Source organism: Triturus cristatus, chromosome 6 (assembly GCF_964204655.1).
Source record: "Triturus cristatus chromosome 6, aTriCri1.1, whole genome shotgun sequence".
In the NCBI taxonomy this organism is placed as follows: Eukaryota; Metazoa; Chordata; class Amphibia; order Caudata; family Salamandridae; genus Triturus; species Triturus cristatus.
Genome location: NC_140589.1, coordinates 175,782,554 through 175,805,437, shown reverse-complemented (window position 1 = coordinate 175,805,437; position 22,884 = coordinate 175,782,554). Strand labels below are relative to the sequence as shown.

The 22,884-nt window shown below is 47.6% G+C and overlaps 1 protein-coding gene across 1 annotated transcript in view; it reads right to left on the bottom strand.

The window, feature by feature from the left end:
- The window catches only part of PKHD1 (PKHD1 ciliary IPT domain containing fibrocystin/polyductin), a 1,788,124-nt gene that overhangs the window by 1,136,702 nt on the left and 628,538 nt on the right, over nucleotides 1-22,884 (bottom strand). Inside the window, exon 27 of the mRNA XM_085609531.1 lies at nucleotides 7,794-7,924. Coding sequence (XP_085465657.1) covers nucleotides 7,794-7,924 — 131 coding nt within the window. The remainder of the gene's footprint in view (nucleotides 1-7,793; nucleotides 7,925-22,884) is intronic.

The following is a 22,884-nucleotide window of genomic DNA, read 5'->3' as shown; positions in this document are numbered from 1 at the left end:
TCCAGTCCCCCCAGCCAATCCCCTGCTAGCATAGCACCTGCTGGCATAGTCCCGACTGGCGTGGGATGTATAGATTACACAGAGGTTACTATTATTTATGAGACACTATGTACATGGGAGAGTGGGAGTTGGCAGATTGTGGGTCGACATGTCGAAGGGACCATTCAGCTTGTGATGAACAAACACCCTTATATGGTGGTCTCCCTTTATTTCTGTATGCCATGGTTTTATTAGCACCTTGTGCGTGGAACTGTTTTTATCGCTATTAACAGGAACAACTGTCACAATACCATTTATTGTACATGATAAAAAAATGATAAATAACGTTTTTTTTTTTAAACTGATGACAGCTCTCTCACCGCCACTGGAATATTCTCAGACACGTGTCCATTTAAGGAGTACTTTAAATCAGCAAATCTGTTTTTCGCTAAAAGAGTAAGGGCCTTATGTAGGTGGGCTGGCATTTACCACTTCATAAATACCGAATCATACCGATTCGGTATTTATGAAGTGGTAAATGCTATGTAGGTAATTGGTCGGTAAATATTACCGAATCGGAAAAATTCGGTAATTACCGAATCGGTATTTACCGATTCGGTAATGAGGCATACCTTCCCATTGATGGGAAGGTATGCCTCATTACCGAATCGGTAAATAACGATTCGGTAATGGGGGAGCACATGCAAGGGTGGCAGGGTGTCAGATTGACACCCTGTTGCACCCCTGATTCGGCCATGTGTGCACATGTGGCACACATACATGCCCTGAGGGCATGTGTGTCTGCCACATTGCACACATCTACGGGCAAAATATTGCATTTACACACATATTCGTCATTTACCACCAACTATTAGTTGGTGGTAAATAACGAATCCCCACACACACCACACAGTCCCCCTACATCTCATTTCTGTATTCGGAATTTACCGAATCGGTAATTTTACCGAATCGGTAATTTTACCGATTCGGTAAATTCCGAATACAAAAATTCTCCCCCTACATCTCAAAAGCCAAAATACCGGTCGGTAACGGTATAATTACCGAAAATCGGCCGTTACCGACCGCTATTTGGCTACCTACATGAGGCCCTAAGTGTAGAACAGAAACTCTCGACTTTTCTTGTGCTTGAGTATGTATTTAAATCATCATCACGTTCTCAGTTCCCTTGGAGATGCTTACACACTCTTGTGTCCCATGACACACTTGAGATAAAATGTCACCATCTTAGGCAATCAATTTTTTTGGTGCAGGGCTAGGCAAAGGGGCCATCCAGTGAATGATGTCATGTTACATATCAAAACCCAGGCTGACATCATCAAACAAAGCAAGATTCTAGATTGCCTATTGTTGGCAATTGCTCGAGATACAGGACTGGGGTAACAGAACCGTCTCTTTCTCTCCACCGACGGCCCCTTTAAGGATCTTACAGACAGAGAGCTCGCTGATGGTCTACTCTACTACAAAACATAGACCAACCGGCTAGAGATTTACCAACCTGTGCTCCAGTAGAGGGAAGGTGTCTATCTGAGAGCATTAGCAAAAGTGAAGCCTGAATTTTCACTTACAGCATTCTTTTCAGGCACAACCAACTAGATAATAGCAAGACGATTCAACCTTTTATCTCACTTAGGCGGATAAAAAAAGGGGTCATTAACTCGGGTAAACGTTAAGGGTGGGCGACAAATTCCGTTCCGCTCGCGGAACTTGCGAAATTTCGGCTGAACGCGAAAATGTCGAAACTTCCGCGATCCAGGGCAGGATTCATTCTGGCACAATGCTCCTGTCACTAAACCTCAACAGGAAGCACTTACAGATATAAATAAAGCAGGTCCCCGAGTTGAAGCTCATATTCAGTGACGCATTAATCAGCACAAAGCACAGTTGAGGCTAGGCAGGTGTGCTTTCTCCCCATATCTACCGTCAACAATTTGCTGTAATCCTTGATGGAGCTCTGTGCACCCATGAGTTCTCGAGCGCAATCCCCATGTAGTTCCTGACACCAGGAGGTTCTGTCTCCTCATCTGCTGCTCTGATCGGTCTCAGGCCCTTTATTAACAAGAGGCATGTGAACTGCATGGAAGCCCTGCCCGTTTGGCCCCGGCCCACACACCAGCGGTGTGCAACGTCTTCCTGCCGTTTCCCCCACTATGATGGACAGCTCACTCGAGGGACCCCGGCGGCCGTCGGCGTGGTGGCAATGTTACAGACACACATGGTCGCAGTAGACAACTCTTCTGGCCCTTTACGCAGCTGTAGTGTAGGAAAAGCACTATACATTTACCCAACGAGGTAGCACTTACTGATTAGCCAGTAGCAAGTACTCCAGTTGAGTAGAGGTATTGCACAAAACGGTGGCATCTTCTTGGGTAAATATGCAGGGCAATATTCATTCTGGCACGATGCTCCTGTCACAAAAATTAAACCTCAACAGGAAGCACTTACAGATATAAATAAAGCAGGTGCCCGAGTTGAAGCTCAAATTCAGTAATGCATTAATCAGCCCAAAATCTCTGCGAGCACGTGAAATTTCGCGTGTTCGCTGAGATTTTTTTGCCGTTTCAATAAATTTTGCGAAAGGCAAATTCCGCTAAACGTGTGGCATCTTTTTAAAGTGAACTTCCAAGATGTATTTTTTTAATGCAGTAGGAAAATTGATCACACGGATTTTGCACACTAAAATCTCAAAATGTTTACTTGATTTAGAATTCAGAAAATTGGGGTAGTGGAACTAAAGGTGTCAACATTTTGTAAACGGTTCTCCTTTGGGCGAGAAACCCCGCCCCCACCCTCGACAAATGAAAGAAAAGGAACTGGTGAACAGTTGTGTCTGGCTCCGGCAAACAACCTTTTCGACTGAGGCAGAAATCAAAATGTCATGGCCTTGTTGTTTTCACTTTATTGTTAACCATTTCTTTTTCTAGTAGATTGTCGGCAGAGCCATACATTTAGCAGGGCCAGGTCACACACGACATGAGCAGTTTGGGAAACATCACAGGAAGCACCAATGCAAGCTTCCCTCAAACACACACACACACACACACACACACACACACACACACCACTGACAGCAAAAGATGAGGAGACAGAAATGTGGAAGATTTTTGTATTTTTATATTTTTGTGTATCATTAATAATATGCCTTAATTTAATATAAATACCATTGTTTCCAAGATGGAAGTCACCATTGTCACTCACGTCTTCCTCCTTTGCAGTCTCCCCTCATAATTTCTGCAACTAACACCTGAGATGAAGTGTACTTGTGTATTTCTACTATCATTGTTCATTTTGCTCTCCAGTTCAGTCAAAACCTAAAACCCTAGTATTATAGTCCTTCCGCTGATTCACTGTGCACTGTTCATTCATAGAACACACTATTGTCTAATTTATCTTGCTTGTATTATCAGCTCTGGATGACATTAGCATAGAGGGTGATGAACAATTATTTATCTAGAGAGAGAGAGTGCTTAGGTGTTGAGGCAATATTATGTTTATTTGTCATGCACTCTGATATACTGACACATTCATCTATTTCATCGATAAATTAGAGCAGTAATTCAGCAATTTCTGTAATTTCAAAGCCAAAATTATAATCTCTCAATTTTGGGGGGAGAGCCAGAAGGCGGTGCTGTTCTTCTAGGAGTGCTGTCCGCTACTCTCCCGAGTTTGCTGCCCACATGAGACTCAGGATAATTTCTGATTTTCCATTTGTCTTTGCTATTTTCTCATTTAGAGCCTTTATGGCATTGAACCTGTATCTTTTATTTAGAATTTTGCAAAAAAAAACTTTAATTTTAATTAGATATAGAACTCAGTTAACCTAATAATTAGTCTGTTCTGTCCTTACAATGACAGAGTACAGATGTTTCTTACACTGACTAGACTACAGTAGCAGTTACAATGGTGAAAGTCTACATGTGAATATAATATATTTTTCACAGCTTAGGCTAGCAACATACTACAGTATTTACCTGTGCACCTTTTGATTAATTATCAAAAACATGATTCAATTATTGATATAATTTTGTTTTAAAATACAATACAAAAAAATATTTTCTGAAAATGATTTATCTCTGAGAGCATTGCCATAATAAATCAGTTCTGCTAGTCCCTCCCTTCTCCAGTGACTGTATTTGGAACTTTGATGACCTGTGGGTGAAGCTAGTCCTTATAGTAATCTGTAGGTCTGAGCCATGTGGAAGGAAGGCTGGTAGAATTAATTAATGTGTGCTTGAGGAGGAAAAAGAAATTGAGGTGCATCACATACAGTATTTTCGGTTTGTGATGCCCTCTAGTCAGGGGCTTGTCGTTTGTTGGTACAAGACGTTTTTCAGTTGATTTGTAAAAAAATACCTTTGCTGCTTGTCAGTGCTGGGTCTTGAATGTGTGGGACCCACCGGAACAGACCTGGTTACCCCAGCACTTGTGAATTTGTGTGGAATACATGTAAGTATGTATATATGTGAGTAATGTAAGTAAGGTGGATATATAGAGCCTGCTTGTCACCCGTGAGGGTATCCAGGCGCTGAGTAGGTAAGTTTAGGCGTGGGCTGAATACAGGTAGTCTCGATGACCCTGCAAAAAGAGCCGGATCTAAAGCTTCTTGTAGAATTCAAGAAGTAAGGAGGAGGCTGTGATATTTTGGAGGAAGTCATTCCAGGACTTGGCGGCCTGGCAGGAGAATGATCAACCTCCCATTCTACTTCTGTGGATGTGTCGGGTGTGTGTGGGAACAATGCTAAGTTAAGTTGTCTGGTCGGTTGAGCTATGTGGGTCCCGTGTTTTGTAGTGACTTGTGACTTGAAAGCATGCGTGAGAAGTTAAAACAAAAGGAAATGACTAACCTCTGAACCGGCCTATATACTTAAGTGGTTGATCTTTTTAGATTCCACATTACCGAGACAACATGCCAAATGTCACTTCAAATTTTATCACTGTCTTTGTAAAAACATAATAAGTCCTTTGTAGTTTTTAAATCAAAAGAAATTTTTTATTTTTTATTAGAAACAAACGAATAATATTTTTTTCTTTCCTTTTTTACACTTACACTTTTAGTGCAGACATGTCACATAGTTGAAATAGTAAAAATTAGTCATAACATCCTAGACATCTTGTCAATCCGATCCAATTTGACCAATCCAAGGGTCCGGTGTTTTCCCTCTCCCCTTGTTCTTTCTTTAGTATTTAAAAATTCCTTCTCTTGAATGAATGTTAGTATGAATGACTAGTAATTGTCTACTTTGCTGTTTAGGATGTCATAGTATATTTTTTTGTCTTTTGATGTCTAGGATGTTATGACTAATTGTTACTATTTCAACTATGTGACATGTCTGCACTAAAAGTGTAAGTGTAAAAAAGGAAAGAAAAAAATATTCTTCGTTTGTTTCTAATTAAAAATAAAAAAATTCTTTTGATTTAAAAACTACAAAGGACTAATTATGTTTTTACAAAGACAGTGATAAAATTTGAAGTGACATTTGGCATGTTGTCTCGGTTATGTGGAATCTAAAAAGATCAATCATTTAAGTATATAGGCCGGTTCAGAGGTTAGTCATTTCCTTTTTTTTTTTTTTTTTTGTCCTCTCCCTCCTCTGGGGCCTAAATTTATATAGGGAGAACCTTTGCTCTCAACCTGAGAAGTTAAAACAGTCAGCGCTTCTGGATGGGAGGGCCAGTGGAGCTCTCTGAGGATTGGTGTGGTGAAGGTTAGGTGCCAGAGTTCGAGGACGAGTTTGGCAGTGGCCTTTTGGATGATTTGAAGTCTGTGAAGTAGATGGTTTGGGATGCCAGTGTAAAGTGCATTGCCATAGCCCAATCTGATTGTGATTAGGGCCTGCGTGATGGTAGGTGTCCAGTTCAATCCACTTGAAGATTTTATGTAAAATGTAGAAGCTATGGAAGCATGAGGGGGTGAAGGCTTGGGCCAGACACTTGACGGTGAGGTTTGTGTCCAGGACGAGGCCTAGGTTCCTAGCATGGTCAGTTGGGGTGGGTATGTGCTTACAATTGGCAGACCACCAGGTGGAGTCCAAAAGTGAGCTCTAATTTCAGAAACAGCACCTCAGTTTTGTCGGTGTTGTGCCTGGGGCATTTTTCTTTCATCCAATTAGCCACGCTGGTCATGCATTGTGTTAAGTTTGGCTTGGTGGTGATGGTTTAATCTGAGAGGCAAATAATGAGCTGAGTGTCGTCGATGTAGGAGATGATGTTGGTTCCATGGTATGTAATGATGTTTGCCAGAGGAGTCATGTATATGTTGAAAAGTGTGGGACTGAGGGATGATCCCAGTAGAGCTCCACAGATGAGGTCTTTGGTTTCTGATGTGAATGGAAAGAGTCTGACTGGGTTTTTTTTTTTCGGAGAGGAAGGAAGCTATTCATTTGAGTGCTGGTCTTTGTATTCCTGCTGTGTGAAGTCTGGTTGTGAGTTTGTGGTGGGAGATGTTGTCCAAAGTGATGGAGATGTGAAGGAGGATGTGGGCAATAATCTGTCCAGGGTTGAGGGTGGTGCTTTTGTCATCTGTGGCAGCAAAGAGGGCTCTTTCGGGACTGTGGTTGTTTCAGAATCATGATTGCGAGTCGTCCAGGAGTTTGTGATGTTCTAAGTGGTCTGAGAGATGTCTGTTGATGGTCATCCATTGACTTTGGCAGGGAAGTGGAGCAGTGAGTTGGGTCGGTATTTGCTGAGTACTTTGCGGTCAGCTGAGGTTTTTTGAGGATGGCAGTGACTTCAGCATGTTTCCAGCTATGTGGAAAGGTGTCTGTCTTAAGGGAGGTGTTGATAATGGAAGTGAGTGCAGCACTGATCACGGCTCTTCCTAGGTTGTAGATATGGTGGGGGCAGGGGTCTGTGGGTCTGTAGTGACCTCGATTGATATAGGGTCCCATGCTGTCAGTGTTTGACGAGGTATAATTTTGATGGCAAGATTCTTTTATGAATACTTTTTCTTACAATTTTAGTGCTTTAGAGTTGCAGAGTATACTTTTCTAAAAACAATTATTGATTTGGAGCAACAAATAAACCGATAAATACTAGGCCCGGGTGAACTGCTTGTTATGCAAAATTCCTGAAATTAAGAATTACGTGCCATGCATGTTCAAAATTTTGAAGGAATACACATGAACAACAAGTGGCTCTTTGCATTGCTTTTGTTTTTGCACTATTATTTTGCGCATAATGCATTCTTCTTTCAAAAACTAATGCAAGGACAAAATTCACGCTAAGACATAGCATGACAGGTTCTCATTTCATGTAATTTCACGCAATTTTGCATAATTACCTGAAGGCAAATTACATGAATTTCGTACAGCGACATTTTATTAGGGCACTTTTGACTTGACCATGTAATAGATTATGATGAATATATTTTCTAAATTATATATTTAACATAACTCATTTTTATTTGGGTAAACTATGATTGTGTATACATCCAAAAAGTGCTGCTACCTTAACCACCTAGAAAATTTCCTCACCAAGAAGATAGCATTTAGAATATAGCACTGGTGTGAATAAAAGAATTTATAAACTTTTATTCTTTGAAAAAAATATTAATTCAAAACGGAATTTGGGACTGTACAAAAAAACTTGTGATTACATGAAGAAAGCTTGTATGGGGTGGGAAAATGAGTAGTTTAATTGGTCACCTTTTTCAATGTATTTAAAACAACCTCATTGACAATTCCATAGTGACTCAATATAGAACCATAAATAAGGCAGACATCAGATAGTCAACATCTAAAGAAATATGTCTCAAATAAGGGAGGCTGAAATGGGGTATATGAGTTGTAACAACTTACCTTAGGTGGTAGTCTGCACACAATTTTCGTTGTGTTGTTCATTTTGAAATCTACCAAAGCGGGCTGAGACCCAAATAACACTACTTGCACTTCTTCCAAACTCATACCTTCCATGGTGATCCAGGGCCCTCCTATGAGTAAATGAGTATTCCATTATAAATGCAAAATGCAAAGTAAATACAATATTTGCAGCAGATATTATGACACCTGATGGTTATGGTTGGAAAATACCAAATTCTTTAGTGTTCGCCAACTCTAGAAATACTGGTTAGGATTAACATAATGCACTGCACAGGATATAGTTATCTCATGTAAATAAAATTCATGCCCTAAGGTAACTATAACCTGCGCCCCTGACATGCACAGTTTTCTCATCAATAATTTCATTACAAATGTTGCAGTGATATTATCAATGATGTTATAGGAAATGTCATGAATGATGTAATAGGTGGAGTAAGAAGCAGTGCATGGCGAGGGCGTAAATTATTATTACCTTAGGGCAGGAATTCCAGTTACTTGAGATAAGTGTAACTGGTTAACTGGTGAATTTATGAGGTTTTTATAGTTTAATACATTACATTGCTAACTAACTTTTTACCTAACTATAACAGTACTTTAGCCTTTATTTTTTCCTGGAATTTCTAGTTATTTTTTTAACTTAAACTGATATTTTATTACCATGCGTAAAGCACCCACCCCCACCCAAACACAGCCTTCAGCAGTATGCGGAGGGGGACTGCTGCCGGGCCTGGCCGCGATAGTCCCTCGAACCCAACCAACCAGAGATTCAAATATTTTTTAACCTTCATTTCTCAAAAACGATTTAACGGATTAACACTAAATCATGACAAACATTGGCAAAGCGAATAGGTTTTTCCTAAGAAAGATGTATAGGTTTTGTCATTTTTTTTGACACATGGTGTAGCAAGGCAAATTGCTGGGCAACATGTGTAAAAAAACAAACAAAAAGAAAAACTAATAAAAGAAAGCAACAAATGTGTAAAGTGAAGTACCCCGAAGAGAGTTTCAGAGCATGCAGACTTGATCTGAAGTTATTGAAGCTCTTTACATAAGCACCAGTTACATTAAGTACGGACAAAGATGAAGGAGTGCAAATTGTTGCTAATGCCAGCTACCACTGAGGTGGCTAGGAAGAGATATGATTTTGGTGACTTATCATGCAAGTTACTGTATTGGGTCTCCAAAAGGGGAGAAGAATTTAGATTTGTGATGAGATACGGACCCTGCAGAGGCAGCTTACTTTTGGGTATTCTCAGATAGAAAATGTATCCGTCATACACTACCAATAGCCCTACACCCTCAGACTGGAAAGGAGATGCCAAGGCCCTTTTTTAGGGACCTGCTGATGCATAAGCACAAAGGACCAGATCCCAAGTGACAAGATTTTTCATTCATCCCAAAGGAGTTACTGACCAGCATCAAGGTGATGGTTTACCAAAGGGACAAGAAAACTAATCATGCAAGTCTGTAGTCAATGCTTCTTGATCTGGAATGTGAATTTATTGTAACCGGGTAGACAGCACAACACAGAGCAGCTCTTACAACATGAGCTACCAATCAAGTGAGGATCAATGAAAGCACCATGCAGAACATATCAGATAGCACCATGTCACACATGCCAACATTTGGGAGCACATAAGACAATTTAGAGAACATAGCTGTGATGGGGTCCAATATTTTTGGACGAATAAAATGTTTTATAAAACTCAGCATGTGTGCCCCCCACACACATCCATTGACAACCTTGAAAATCATAGGGCACTCAGTTCTAGAACATGCTTAGAGACAATCCCTCACAAAACATGGGTCTATTTAATAGGGCATGTTCAGGCACAGGGTTTAAATAAAAAAATAAGTCACTCCTTCAAAAGTCAAAACCATGACAGCCCCATCCTAAATCATAAAACAGCAATTGCTACCACATGTTCAGACAAAAAAAGTGCAGATCGCTCATAGAACATGAAATAGTAATGAAACACGAATGAGTACATGCTGAAAGACAGCCCCATGAATATTCCCTTTTGTACACTAATACATGCTTAGATATAGCTCCTTATAAAATCTAAAACATAAGTCACCAGGACATGCACAGAGAAAGCACCCATACAAAAGGTCAGGACAGTATGTTCAGTTCAGTTCAGTTCAAAACAAAGTATTTTTGGACTATACAGTCCTTAAACATATAAAAATCACCATAAAATACAATGCCTAAAAATTGCAATTCATACAATAAAACAACATCCTAAAATTCAAGTTTAAAATTGTTCCTTCTTGACTTCAAACCATAAAACATATCCTAACAGGTATCATAAGTTAAGGCAAGAATTCATTATTGGACCCATTTCAGATTTCTTTGGCTTGATGAATACTCTTCCCTAGGCCCCAAACTATAATTGCATCATCATACAATTCCAATGTAAGAGCATTAATCCTTTTTTAATCATATATCCTACACATATCCTGCAAACTTTAAATAGCTAGTCACATTTGAAGATTCTTTTACTTTTTGAATAAACCTCCCCAGAGCGCAAGCTATATCCAAATCCCTCATTTCTACTAAAAGTTCGCTCCTTGTGCCCGGTTTTTATGCTATACTTTTTGAAAACTGGGCGTAAAATCTCTTTCCGCATATCTAAAACCATTTGGCAATCCAATAAAATGTGTATGATATCACACGTTGTCCCCAGAAAACAGTTACATTTCCCATTGCTATCGATCATTGCTTTGTTTACTCCATTGTTGGAGTAGCAGGGATTGAAACCAATTCTCAACCTTAAAACTTCTCTTCTCAGACGTCGGCAGGGTAATCTATCGATGTAGGGGAAATAGAATTCATTTTGCCATGAAGTAGCCATAAAACATACCGATTTTTTTACCCTGATATACTCCTGATCCTGGGCTCGGACAGTGGTATGCCTGAACGAAGAATTGTATATACAGTATCGGCACGCACCAGCTTATTACACGGGCTCCTTTAAAGGGGCTGCTCACATGTCCACGCATACTCGGCATGTGTGACTGACTGCACATACAAGGAGTATCAGGGCTCAAATCACACTGCAGCTCGGGCAGCCAAACCCGACAGCTCCAAACAGAACAAAGGTAAACCACTGGGGCCTCTCTGTGCATTGGGAAACAGCCACTTCCTCTCACCCAAGCAAGGTTCACCACAACCCTCACTACCCAAAGCTTCTGACCTTGCAAACTGAGGTACAAAAAACACACATCTGTCTCACAACACAAGAACTGACTCATTCTTTGAAAAATTTGCTTCTTTGCTTTCAAGCATGAATGAAAACTAAAATTGTAAGATTGCGATTTCCTTTGCATGAGACATTAATCATTAGTGCATGAACAGAGGCTGTTTTACAAACATTAATCATTGGAACACGAGCAGAAAAAGTGCTTCTCACAACAGGATGCACTAATTCCTTGGGCACACTCAGACACAGCAGCTAGAGGTGGGGATCACCTTATATATTATTTAAGAGGCCACTCAGGAATGAATACTCACTCGGCATGTGAGACTCCTTCTGCCCTTAAGATGGTGGAGTGGTGCAGCTCAGTCAGCGGCTTGATGCAGAATACACAGACAGGCGCTGCCAAAGCAAGTTAAAAACACAAGCAATGTGGTCCAACACTGTTTACTAAGGCTAAATGACGGAGCAAGAGTTGTCCGAAGTATGGCATGGCACTGTCTCCAAGCTGCTAGTGACTGGCGTCTCATGTCTTACTGCTTGCTAGTAATGTACTGTAGAAAAATTGTGCTCGAAAGGCGCCGAATGAAAAGGGGGGGGCTCTTGGCCCCCCCCCGCCTGCATGGCGGTGCGGCGACCTCCCCCGTCCTTCCGGATCTCTCGGTGGTGGGGCGTGTCCACTGGGGCGCGCCCTGCCACCGATTGGCTGCCACCGTGACCCGGATGTCGTTAATCGACATCCGGGTCGGAGGGGAGGGGGGGCGGGCCACTGGGGGGATAAAGAGGCGGGGAGCGCCCAGGTGACCCCCTTGTTGCCTGGACGCTCCCCCATATCGGACGTGCCCCGGCGTTCGGGGCTTTAATTTTCCCCACCCACCATCCCTGGAGTACGCGGTTGATGCGTTAATAGTCCGTCTAGCGTGCATTTGGCGCGGTAAACTGTTCTGAAATGTTAGTTTCTGATGAGGTTTTCTTTTAGGACTTTTTCTCCCATTGTAGTGATCAATATTGTATCGTGAGGTTATGTTCTTGTTTATGCTCTCTTGTAGGCCTTTTTCTCCAAGGTAGTGAATGATACTGTATTATGTGTAACTGGTGCAGTCGTGTTTAGGCCTTTCTTTCCCTTGTAGCTTTATGGTGTTATACATGATGTGTGATTTTAGTCAGTGTAGTTGTCCTTTAGAATTTTCTCCCATAGGTCGTCGTATTTATTAGGTATGGGGCATGCGGTAAGGTCATGACCGGTGAGCAACTATTTGAAGGTCTGTGGGGGCGGGCATCTTCCTACGGAGGTGCCCGCCCAGGGGCAGGGGCCATTGGCCCCTCCTAGAACTTCAGGGGCAAGGTAACTGGTGCTTCAAAGGGGCGCGGGTTGGGGAGTCACGCTTTCCTTAGGCTGGTAGCCACCCCGCGCGCGCATACTCATGACGTCACCGGATGGCGCAGAGTAAGGGCCCTCCTTTAGTGGGTAAATGAAGTTCACGGCGTGGACCGGGTAATTACCGGGCCCGGCTGCGCATGCGCACACCTGTAGGGGAGGCGCAGCTAGTAGGACCTGACACCGGTTAGAGACCTTGCCATATGGCCTGTTGGAAAGGCGTTCGCCGGAAGGGGGTTCGAACACGTCTTGCCCACCCCTTTGACCCACCTCTCCCAAGTAAGCCGAACCAGGCGCGCACACCCTGAGCTGCACTGTGAACAGAGGGACACCACACGTATTCTTTGTAGGACGATAAGTTCTTTTATCGATGATTTCAGGGATCTTTATGACCCAAAAGGCAAATAGTACAGCAGTGGCACAACGTACCACAATTCAGTCGTGGGGAATGGGGGTAGCGGGACAGTCTTTCAAGATAGTGTCTCTGCGAAATACCCTGCGGAAGCTCACAATCCTCGAGCTGGAGGGTGTCGTGTCTCTGGGCGATCTCTTATCGAGTCGTCCTCAAGGGGAGCGCCGCGAGTCTCTCAGCAGGCACAGGTGTTTGGAGTTCAGGAGCCGCGATTCCGTCAGCAGGCTCAGATGGTTCAATGCTGGGGGCCGCGAGTCGCTCAGCAGGCCTAGATGGTTCAATGCTGGGGGCCGCGAGTCGCTCAGCAGGCCTAGGTGGTTCAGTGTTCGGGAGCCGCGACCTCGTCCGCAGGGCTCAGATGGTTCAATAGCAAGAGGCCGCGAGTCACTCAGCAGGCCCAGGTGACTTCAGCGTTCAGGAGCCGCGACAGCGTCAGCAGGCTCAGATGGTTCCAGGTCTTCTCTGTCCTTGTTCCTCCGGCACCCCTTGTTATACTCCGCTGGTTCTTTGAAGTCCGGAGTGCTCGCAGAGGGGGGGACTGGGATGACGGAGGGGGTTCGGTGGGATTTCCTGCCGCTCACTTCTTGGTCTTTTCAGGTGGGTCTGGGAGGGACCCCAGACGCTCGGTAGGGGAGGCGCCTGCTCCCCAGGGGCCTGGTGGCCGATTGAGTCCTCCCGGGGAAGGCGACCCGAGGTGTGACTGGGCTGGCGCCTCTGGGTCTGGCTCGAGGGTTCCCGCTCCCTCGATTGGGCATGCGTGGTAGGGTGTTGAGTCTGTCAGGTCTCTGGCCGGCCCGTGGATCGGGGTGGCTGGGGCGGCCGGAGTCGGGGATGTCGGGTCTTGAGGGTGGTTGCAGGTTGGCGGGATGATGGAGAGGGCCACGCCGTGAGGCCGGTCTCACACGCGTCCCCCCCAGCTGAAAGGCGTGGAGAACTACCCATCCACTGGGGGGTTCTCCTCGCCGAAGCGGAAGAACCGGGACAGGCCGTCGGCGTTGGCATGATCCGTCCCGGGGCGATGTTCGACAGTGAAGTCCATCCCTTGGAGAGAGATGGACCATCGTAGTAGCTTGGGGTTCTCCCCCCTCATCCGCATTAGCCACTGCAAGGGCCGGTGGTCCGTCTGTACTCGAAAATGGGTTCCGAACAAGTAGGGCCGCAGTTTCTTGAGGGCCCAGACTACGGCAAAGGCCTCTCGATCTATAGTGCTCCAACGCTGCTCTCTCGGCAGCAGCCTTCGGCTGATGAAGGCTATGGGCTGATCAATGCCCTTGTCGTCGAACTGCGAGAGCACGGCCCCGATGCCATGTTCGGATGCATCGGTCTGGACCACGAACTCTCGGGAGTAGTCGGGGGCCTTGAGCACGGGAGCGGTGCACATGGCGGTTTTCAAGGCGTCGGACGCCTGCTGGCACTGGGGGGTCCACTGCACCTTCTGCGGAAGTTTTTTGGAGGTCAACTCTGTGAGGGGCCCTGCGATACTACCATAATTTTTAATGAACCTCCGGTAGTACCCCGTAAGGCCCAGGAAGGCCCGAACCTCTGTCTGCGTGGTGGGGGGCTCCCAGGACTTGATGGCATCGATCTTCGGCTGGAGAGGGGCGACCTGGCCGCTGCCCACCTGATGCCCCAGGTAGACCACGGAGCCTTGTCCGAGCTGGCATTTGCTGGCTTTCACTGTCAGGCCCGCTTGGCGCAGGGCCATAAGTACTTGTCGGAGGTGCTGGAGATGCTCGTGCCATTGAGAGCTGAATACGGCGATGTCGTCAAGGTACGCTGCGCTGAACTCCTCGAGTCCGGCCAGGACCTTGTTCACCAACCGCTGGAACGTGGCTGGGGCGTTTTTCATCCCGAACGGCATGACCCTGAAGCGGTAGTGGCCATCTGGCGTGGAGAAGGCAGAGCGCTCTCTCGCCCCTTCCGTGAGAGCGATCTGCCAGTACCCGCAGGTCAGGTCGAAAGTGCTGAGGAACTGGGCGGCCCCCAGGCGGTCGATGAGCTCGTCGGCTCGGGGAATAGGGTGAGCGTCTGCGCGGGTGACCGCATTGAGCCCCCGATAGTCTACACAGAATCTTAGTTCGGGGGCGACCCCTGGGGAGGCAGCCTTTGGGACCAGAACCACCGGGCTGGCCCAGGGGCTGTCGGGGGGCTCGATGACCCCCAGGTTGAGCATTTTCTGTACCTCGGTCTTGATGCAGGTGCGGACCCGGTCAGGCACCCGGTAGGCTCTGTGTCTCACAGGCGGGCAGTCGCCGGTGTCTACGTCGTGGACACACCAGTCGGTCACCCTTGGAATGAGGGAGAAAAGGTCTGCGAATTGTCCGAGCAGCTGGCGGCAGTCGTCGGCCTGCTGGGGAGTGAGGGTGTCCGACAGTTTCACACCCTCCACGGAACCGTCCAGTTCTTTTGTGTACAGGAGATCGGGCAGGGGTTCAGTGTCCTCTTCTGCCCCCTCATCGGTGGCCAGTAGCAAACTCAGTTCTGTCCTTACGAAGTGGGGCTTGAGACGGTTTACGTGGAGGACCCGGAGGGGGTTCCGTGGGGATTGTACGTCGACCAGATACGTGACCTGGCTCTTCCGTTCGACCACCTTGAATGGGCCAGTCCACTTGTCTTGTAGGGCGCAGAGTCTCACCGGAGCCATGACCCAAACCTGCTGGCCCGGCTGGAACTCGACCAAGGTTGCGTTCTGGTCATACCAGCGCTTCATTTCTTCCTGGCTGGCCTCGAGGTTAGCCTCTGCAAGTTCCCTAAACTTCCTCGTCTGGTTGCGGAGCGCCAGGATGTAGCGGAACACATCTGGGGGTGTTCCCCGAGGGCTTGTCTCCCAGCCCTCTTTGACCAGGCTTAGGGGCCCCCGAACGGGATGTCCGTACAGCAGTTCGAAAGGGCTGAACCCCAGAGACTTTTGGGGAACCTCCCGGTACGCGAACAGGAGGCAAGGGAGGAGGACGTCCCATCTCCGGCGCAGGGGCTCTTCGAGGCCCAGGATCATTCCCTTCAGAGTTCGGTTGAAGCGTTCCACCAGGCCGTTGCCCTGGGGGTGGTAGGGGGTCGTGAATTTATACGTGACTCCGCACTGCTGCCACAGGGACTTCATGTAGCGGGATATAAAGTTCGTGCCGCGATCACTCACAACCTCGCGGGGAAATCCGACCCGGGAGAAGATCCCCATGAGAGCCCGGCCCACCATGGGAGCCGTCACGGTGCGGAGGGGGATGGCCTCGGGGTAGCGGGTGGCATGGTCCACCAGGACGAGGATGAATCTGTGGCCCTGGGCGGTCTTCGGATCCAGGGGTCCCACGATGTCGATGCCGACCCGCTCGAACGGGGTACTTACAACGGGGAACGGTTGTAAGGGAGCTTTGCGTTTTCCGCCACTCTTCCCACTGCCCTGGCACGTGAGGCAGGACTTGCAGTGTGTTTCTACATTCGCTCGCATCTTGGGCCAATAGAAGTGGGTCACCAATCGCTGGTATGTCTTGTCTTGGCCTAAGTGTCCTGCCAAGGGTACATCGTGGGCCAGGCCCAGGAGGAGGCTCCGGAACCGCAGGGGTACCACCAGTACTCGTGCTGCGCCTAGCTCGGCGGACTTTTGCTCGCTGTAGAGGAGGCCATTGTCCCAATAGACCCAATGGGTTCCGGTCTGATCACCGGCGACCTGGGCTTCGGCTTGTTGTCTAAGTCCCTCGAGGGAGGGGCAAGTGGTCTGTTCCTGGCAGAACTCTTCGCGGGAGGGCCCCCCTTCGCAGTGCCACTGGGCCAACTCGGGCAGTTATTCGGGTTCCATCGGGGCCTCTGGGGCGGAAGGTTCCGGTCCTTCCCCTGGGTTAGTGTCTCCTACTTCCTCGGAAGGAGGGTTGTCTGCTTCTGGTAGGGGGTCCCTGTTCTCGGGGAAAGTGTTCGGCAAGAGGGCTTCACCGCCCTGGGAGGGGGCCATTTGTGCGGTCATGGAGTGCGTGGTGGCGCAGACCCACTCCGGTAGGCCCATCATCTCTAGGTGGGCTCTTCGTTCCACCTGCCCCCACGGGGAATTTTCCAGGTCGTTGCCCAGGAGGCAGTCTACGGGCTGCGAGGTCCGGACCGCTACCTTTAGTTCTCCGGAGACCCCTCCCCACTCGAAGGGCACCAGGGCCATCTGGCAGAGGCTCTCAGAATTGTCGGAGGATACGACCGGACAGAGGGCCCCGGCTAGGATCTGGTCTTCGGCAATTAGGCTGCGGTGGACCGCGGTGACACTCGCCCCGGTGTCGCGAAGGCCCTCGACTCGGTGGCCGTTGATAGTCACCTGCTGTCGGTATTTCTCTGTGTTGGCGGGCAAGGGTGTCCCGGGGACCATTTCTCGATCCCCAAGGGAGACCAGGGCCATGGCCGCCGGTTCCCATTCCTCGGAGTCTTCCATTTCTTCCCCCAGAGCCACGGAGGCCATCTGCCGGGTCGTGGGGTTGGTCGTTGTGGTTCGCTGATACTGGGGACACTGGGGGTCATTGGCGAAGTGTCCGGGCTGCTGGCAGCGGAAGCAGGTGATCCTAGCTCGTGGACCTGGTCGTCCTGGGGCTCCGGTGCTGGCTGGAGACTGGGCCGAACCCGCCGTTGGTGGGCTGCTGGAGGGGCTGGTGGAGGACCCCCCGGCAAAGTCTCTTGGTCGGCCGTGGTTCCCTCCGCCCCTCTGGCGGGGGGGACCCTGACTGTTGCGGCCGTAGTCCCCCACGGGGCCCCGGGTGGCCCGGGTGTTCACCCAACGATCAGCCTCAGCGGCCAGCTTCCGAGGGTCGGTGAGTTTACTGTCTAGGAGATGCTGGCGCAGTTCTATAAAGCAATTGGCCGCTAAATGTTCCCAGGCGATCAGATCGAACAGTTCTTCGAAGGTGGAGACCTTGCTGCCCTTGATCCACCCGTCCAGAGCTCGGCTGTAAAAGTTCACGTATTCGACCCACGTGGTGCCCGGTATCTTTTTGCAATCTCGGAACCGTTGTCGGTACATTTCGGGGGTGAGTCCGTACCGGCCCACGAGGGCTTCCTTCATGTGGCTGTAGGAGTTCATGACCGCGGAGGGCAGATCGAGCAGAGTCTCTTCCTTCGCTTAAGAACCGGCCCCATAGGCCAGCCCCCCAATCCTTCTGCGGGACTCGGTGAGAGGTCATGGCGACTTCGTAGGCTTTAAACCACTGCTGGATATCATCGTTCTTATAATACTCCTTGACCACATCCTTGGGGATGTGGACTTTGGTTTCCCCGGCGGGAGCGGGCTGGGGATTCCCGGGCGGCTGTGACTTTTCGTGTCTAGCCCGCCACTCAATTTCCTTCAGGCCGCGTTCATGTTCTAGCTGGAGTTTCTTTTCGTCGTGCTCCCTTTGGAGTCTCTTCTCTTCGAGTTCCCCTTGTAGCCGTAACTGCTCGACGGCTAACTTCTTCTCTGCCAGTTTTATCTCTCCCTCGATTTTTAGTTTTGCCAGTTCCAGTTCGTGGTTGCGGCTTCTCTCTCGGTCCGCTAGTTCCTCGGCGGACAGGTTCCCCTCTGGCCCGTTGTTTCTCGCCGGGGTGCTTGTTTGTTCATGGGTAGAGTCTCCTTCCGTTTGGGTCGGGGCGCCCCCGTCTCGACCCAGGCTTTCAGTACTTTCTGGTAGTCTTCCTTTGTGCTCAGTCCTGTGGTAGCGATGACAAGGTCTTTGCAAAACTGTTTTAGTTCTCTATGTGTGTAATAGTCCAATTGATCTTCTCGGAACGGTGAGCTTATTTCGGTACCTGTGGCACCCAGGGAGGTTTCTCCTTCCATTTCTGTTTGGTAGTGCGTCAGTCGTTTACTGCACGCTCTCCTTCGGTGTCGGCTCGGATCCCACCGCTGCCACCAAATGTTGGAAAGGCGTTCGCCGGAAGGGGGTTCGAACACGTCTTGCCCACCCCTTTGACCCACCTCTCCCAAGTAAGCCGAACCAGGCGCGCACACCCTGAGCTGCACTGTGAACAGAGGGACACCACACGTATTCTTTGTAGGACGATAAGTTCTTTTATCGATGATTTCAGGGATCTTTATGACCCAAAAGGCAAATAGTACAGCAGTGGCACAACGTACCACAATTCAGTCGTGGGGAATGGGGGTAGCGGGACAGTCTTTCAAGATAGTGTCTCTGCGAAATACCCTGCGGAAGCTCACAATCCTCGAGCTGGAGGGTGTCGTGTCTCTGGGCGATCTCTTATCGAGTCGTCCTCAAGGGGAGCGCCGCGAGTCTCTCAGCAGGCACAGGTGGTTGGAGTTCAGGAGCCGCGATTCCGTCAGCAGGCTCAGATGGTTCAATGCTGGGGGCCGCGAGTCGCTCAGCAGGCCTAGATGGTTCAATGCTGGGGGCCGCGAGTCGCTCAGCAGGCCTAGGTGGTTCAGTGTTCGGGAGCCGCGACCTCGTCCGCAAGACTCAGATGGTTCAATAGCAAGAGGCCGCGAGTCACTCAGCAGGCCCAGGTGACTTCAGCGTTCAGGAGCCGCGACAGCGTCAGCAGGCTCAGATGGTTCCAGGTCTTCTCTGTCCTTGTTCCTCCGGCACCCCTTGTTATACTCCGCTGGTTCTTTGAAGTCCGGAGTGCTCGCAGAGGTGGGGACTGGGATGACGGAGGGGGTTCGGCGGGATTTCCTGCCGCTCACTTCTTGGTCTTTTCAGGTGGGTCTGGGAGGGACCCCAGATGCTCGGTAGGGGAGGCGCCTGCTCCCCAGGGGCCTGGTGGCCGATTGAGTCCTCCCGGGGAAGGCGACCCGAGGTGTGACTGGGCTGGCGCCTCTGGGTCTGGCTCGAGGGTTCCCGCTCCCTCGGTTGGGCATGCGTGGTAGGGTGTTGAGTCTGTCAGGTCTCTGGCCGGCCCGTGGATCGGGGGTGGCTGGGGCGGCCGGAGTCGGGGATGTCGGGTCTTGAGGGTGGTTGCAGGTTGGCGGGATGATGGAGAGGGCCACGCCGTGAGGCCGGTCTCACATGGCCCAGAAATGTTAGTATACAAAAATGCAGAGGAGGATGTTAGACTCGGTTAGGAAACAATCTGTATTAGAGTCTTTGTTAAGGATAGTCACTTACACCTGTTGACAATAATGTATCTAATGTCCTGCTGATTTTTGTATAACTGTTTATCATGCAAAATTATAAAATTTATTCTTTTTTAACTTAATAAATACGGCCGGGGGGTCTCGCGACCTCCCGCCTTCCAAAGACACCACGTCTATGTTCTGTGTCCGGGGGTCACTGACCATGTGGAAGTTAGAGGGTGGACACCAGGGAGACCTATGCATGCTGACAAAAGAAAGGAGAATGTGGACCTCCACTGGGCACCTGCGACATCTGTGAGGTGTGTCTCCCGCACATTCACGTTTCTTAGATGTTCCTGACATGAAAGAAATCGTGCTGTTATAGTGTCATGTATATCAGTGATTTACTGGCAGTCTTATAGGTTCTGAATCGTGCTTTTTGTGCGCTGTGCTTGGTGATTCCTGGTGCTTGTTCTAAGCTGTGTTTCAAGGCGTGTGACTTTGCGCACTCAGCTAAAAATCAAGGGGCAAATTTATCAATAGGGGCATCCAGCCGATAGTGAGGCTCGAGCCTGCCTTCCAGTTCTGTCAGTAGCTCCGGCCATTACGCCACACCCTTCTCCTTTAATGGACTTTACAGTCGCAGAGAGTTGCAGATCTGGAAACTGGAGCTGAAAAACCTTTAAAGAATGTGAAAGGGATACTGCCATAAAGCCGTGGCATTATTCCCACCGTCGCTTGCAGATCTTGAAGTTAAAACCGAATCCTCTGAAGTCACCGACAACATACCTATAGCTAAGGTCTATTCGCACCTTGATTCTGACTGCAGTGAAACCCAATCAGTCGTGGGGCGGGTTTGGGGGAGGAAGAGGGGAGAAGGAAGGAGGTCGGAGGGTTGCTATTAGTGCAAGTGATAGATAACAAGAAAGTTACCATGATTCTGATTACAGTGAAACCCGATAAGAGGCAGAGCAGGTCTAAGGAGGAGGAGGAGGGGAGAGGGAAGGGGGTCGGAGGGTTGTCAGGACCAGTGATAGATAACAAAGAAGTTCAAAGTGGATGAAAGGAGTACTTCGCCGGTGGGACACTGATAAGAAAACACAAAGAACAAGAGGAAATTTTATTCTACAACCAATAGAAACGGTGGAAAAGTAAGTGGCAAACACACTAACCAATGAAAAGTGAGGGCAGGATGTAAGCCTGCTTCAAGATTTATATTAAATACAATGGATTTCACAACTACAGAGGAGGCTGTGCAGGCAAAACCTAAAAAGTGCAATCTGCGGCCCAAGATCTAGCTTCCTACCAAATTCAGTGTTAATTCCATTAAGCCGTTTTTGTGGTAGTGCTTTAAGAACCCTACGGAAAATTCATGGGGATTTTGAGTTTTCCCCTCCCCCTTTTTTTTTCAACTTCCACTTGGCAGAGCGCCACAAAACTTTTCACGCACAAACTACACAAAAAAAAGCATTTTCCTGAAAAGTTTTGTGAAGATTTGTCCAATTGTTTCCAAATGTATAAGCAAAACAAAAAAGAATTCCCTATGGAATATATTCATATATTTGCCATTAGATATCCATTCCAAACTGGAAATGTCTGTGGCTAGTAGAACGGTGATATTGGGAGTGATATTCAGTGTCTCTGTTTTCTCTCTCATTCATTATCCATTTCTGTTCTTCAGCTTCTATTACTTATTTCACTTTTGCATGGTTAGCAGACCTGGTGAAGGACTTAGGAGACAATCATTTAAAGTTGGATTCAAGTGAAAGCTTAGGGCTTTCTGACAGACTGTCTAGTTCACGCTGTTGCACAAACCTGCATGATTCATTCTGATGCCACGCATTCTTGGATATTTGATATTCGACCAAGCTGCAGCAGAAGGGCAGTTCAGAATGGTCGGAATTAATTGGAGGTAAACAAGAGATGGGCACCTAGCATAAAGCAGACATAACAGACACTAGTCAAGTTTTCTTTGTCTTCAGTACCTAAGAAGTCCCTTGGGCACTACCACCTCTGATTCAAGAGACTAAGACCGTCACACGGTCCTATTCAGTAGTAACTCCCACCATAACCTTAACACCTCATGAAATATTCTTTGGAGATTCTAAGAAAATTGCATTATTTGTTAATCAATGCATGTTACTTGTTTAAATCATTTTTATTAACCATTTTTTATTTGTTTTGCACATCGCTCAGTAAAACCTTACAATCAGAGCAGTATTCATGTAACAGACAAAATCATGCTGCTAAATCTATACATCATCAATGCATGTTACTTGTTATGCAAACTTGATTAAACTGAAGCCTTTGTTCTGTCATATTTAAGAGGAAATATAGCTATCTGGTTAATTCCACTGGTTGAGATAACTAATCCATTATTGTGTAATTTTTCATCCTTCTGTGATCAGATGCAAAAACGAATTTAAGTTGCAAGGGCTTTCATATAGAGATAGTTGTTGACCGGGCTGTCATTACTTTTTTTAACTATAGTATCCCACATTCAAATGTTTAGTGGTAGAGACAGGGTGGCAAAAAGAGAAAATAGTGTCATTTTGTTGCAAAGTCATCCTGTGTGCCCTGTGCACCCCCATTTCTTGCTGACTGGTACTGGTGGCAACTGACTGTCTCTGTGCGCTATCTAACCAGGCGCAGTGCTATGTTGAAAACACAGTGAAACATACACATACATGAGGGTATACTATATATTAGGGTGCACTTATAATTGGCATGAATTCCCATTTAAGACCCTAGTAGATAATAGGGCAGGAGGATTAAAACTACCTATAAGTCCCTAGTATATAATAGAGCAAGGCAGTTTAGAGGCCAGTAGCCCTTTCTACACTTCCATGGGTGCACTGCTGAGAGCCTGAGGCCATTTTAAAAGCAGCCCTGTGTTGCAGCACTGCTTTTAAATGTAAATTGTGCCCAAACTTGATTTTGTTGGTATGGGCACTTAAAAAGTGATAGAATACAATGTTGTGGCATTTTAGGTACCCCCGGGGACTCCCCTAGTTGTCCCAGGGGTGGGGTGTCATGTCATTATAAGGAGGGCCATTGTAAAAGATGTTGTATATGCC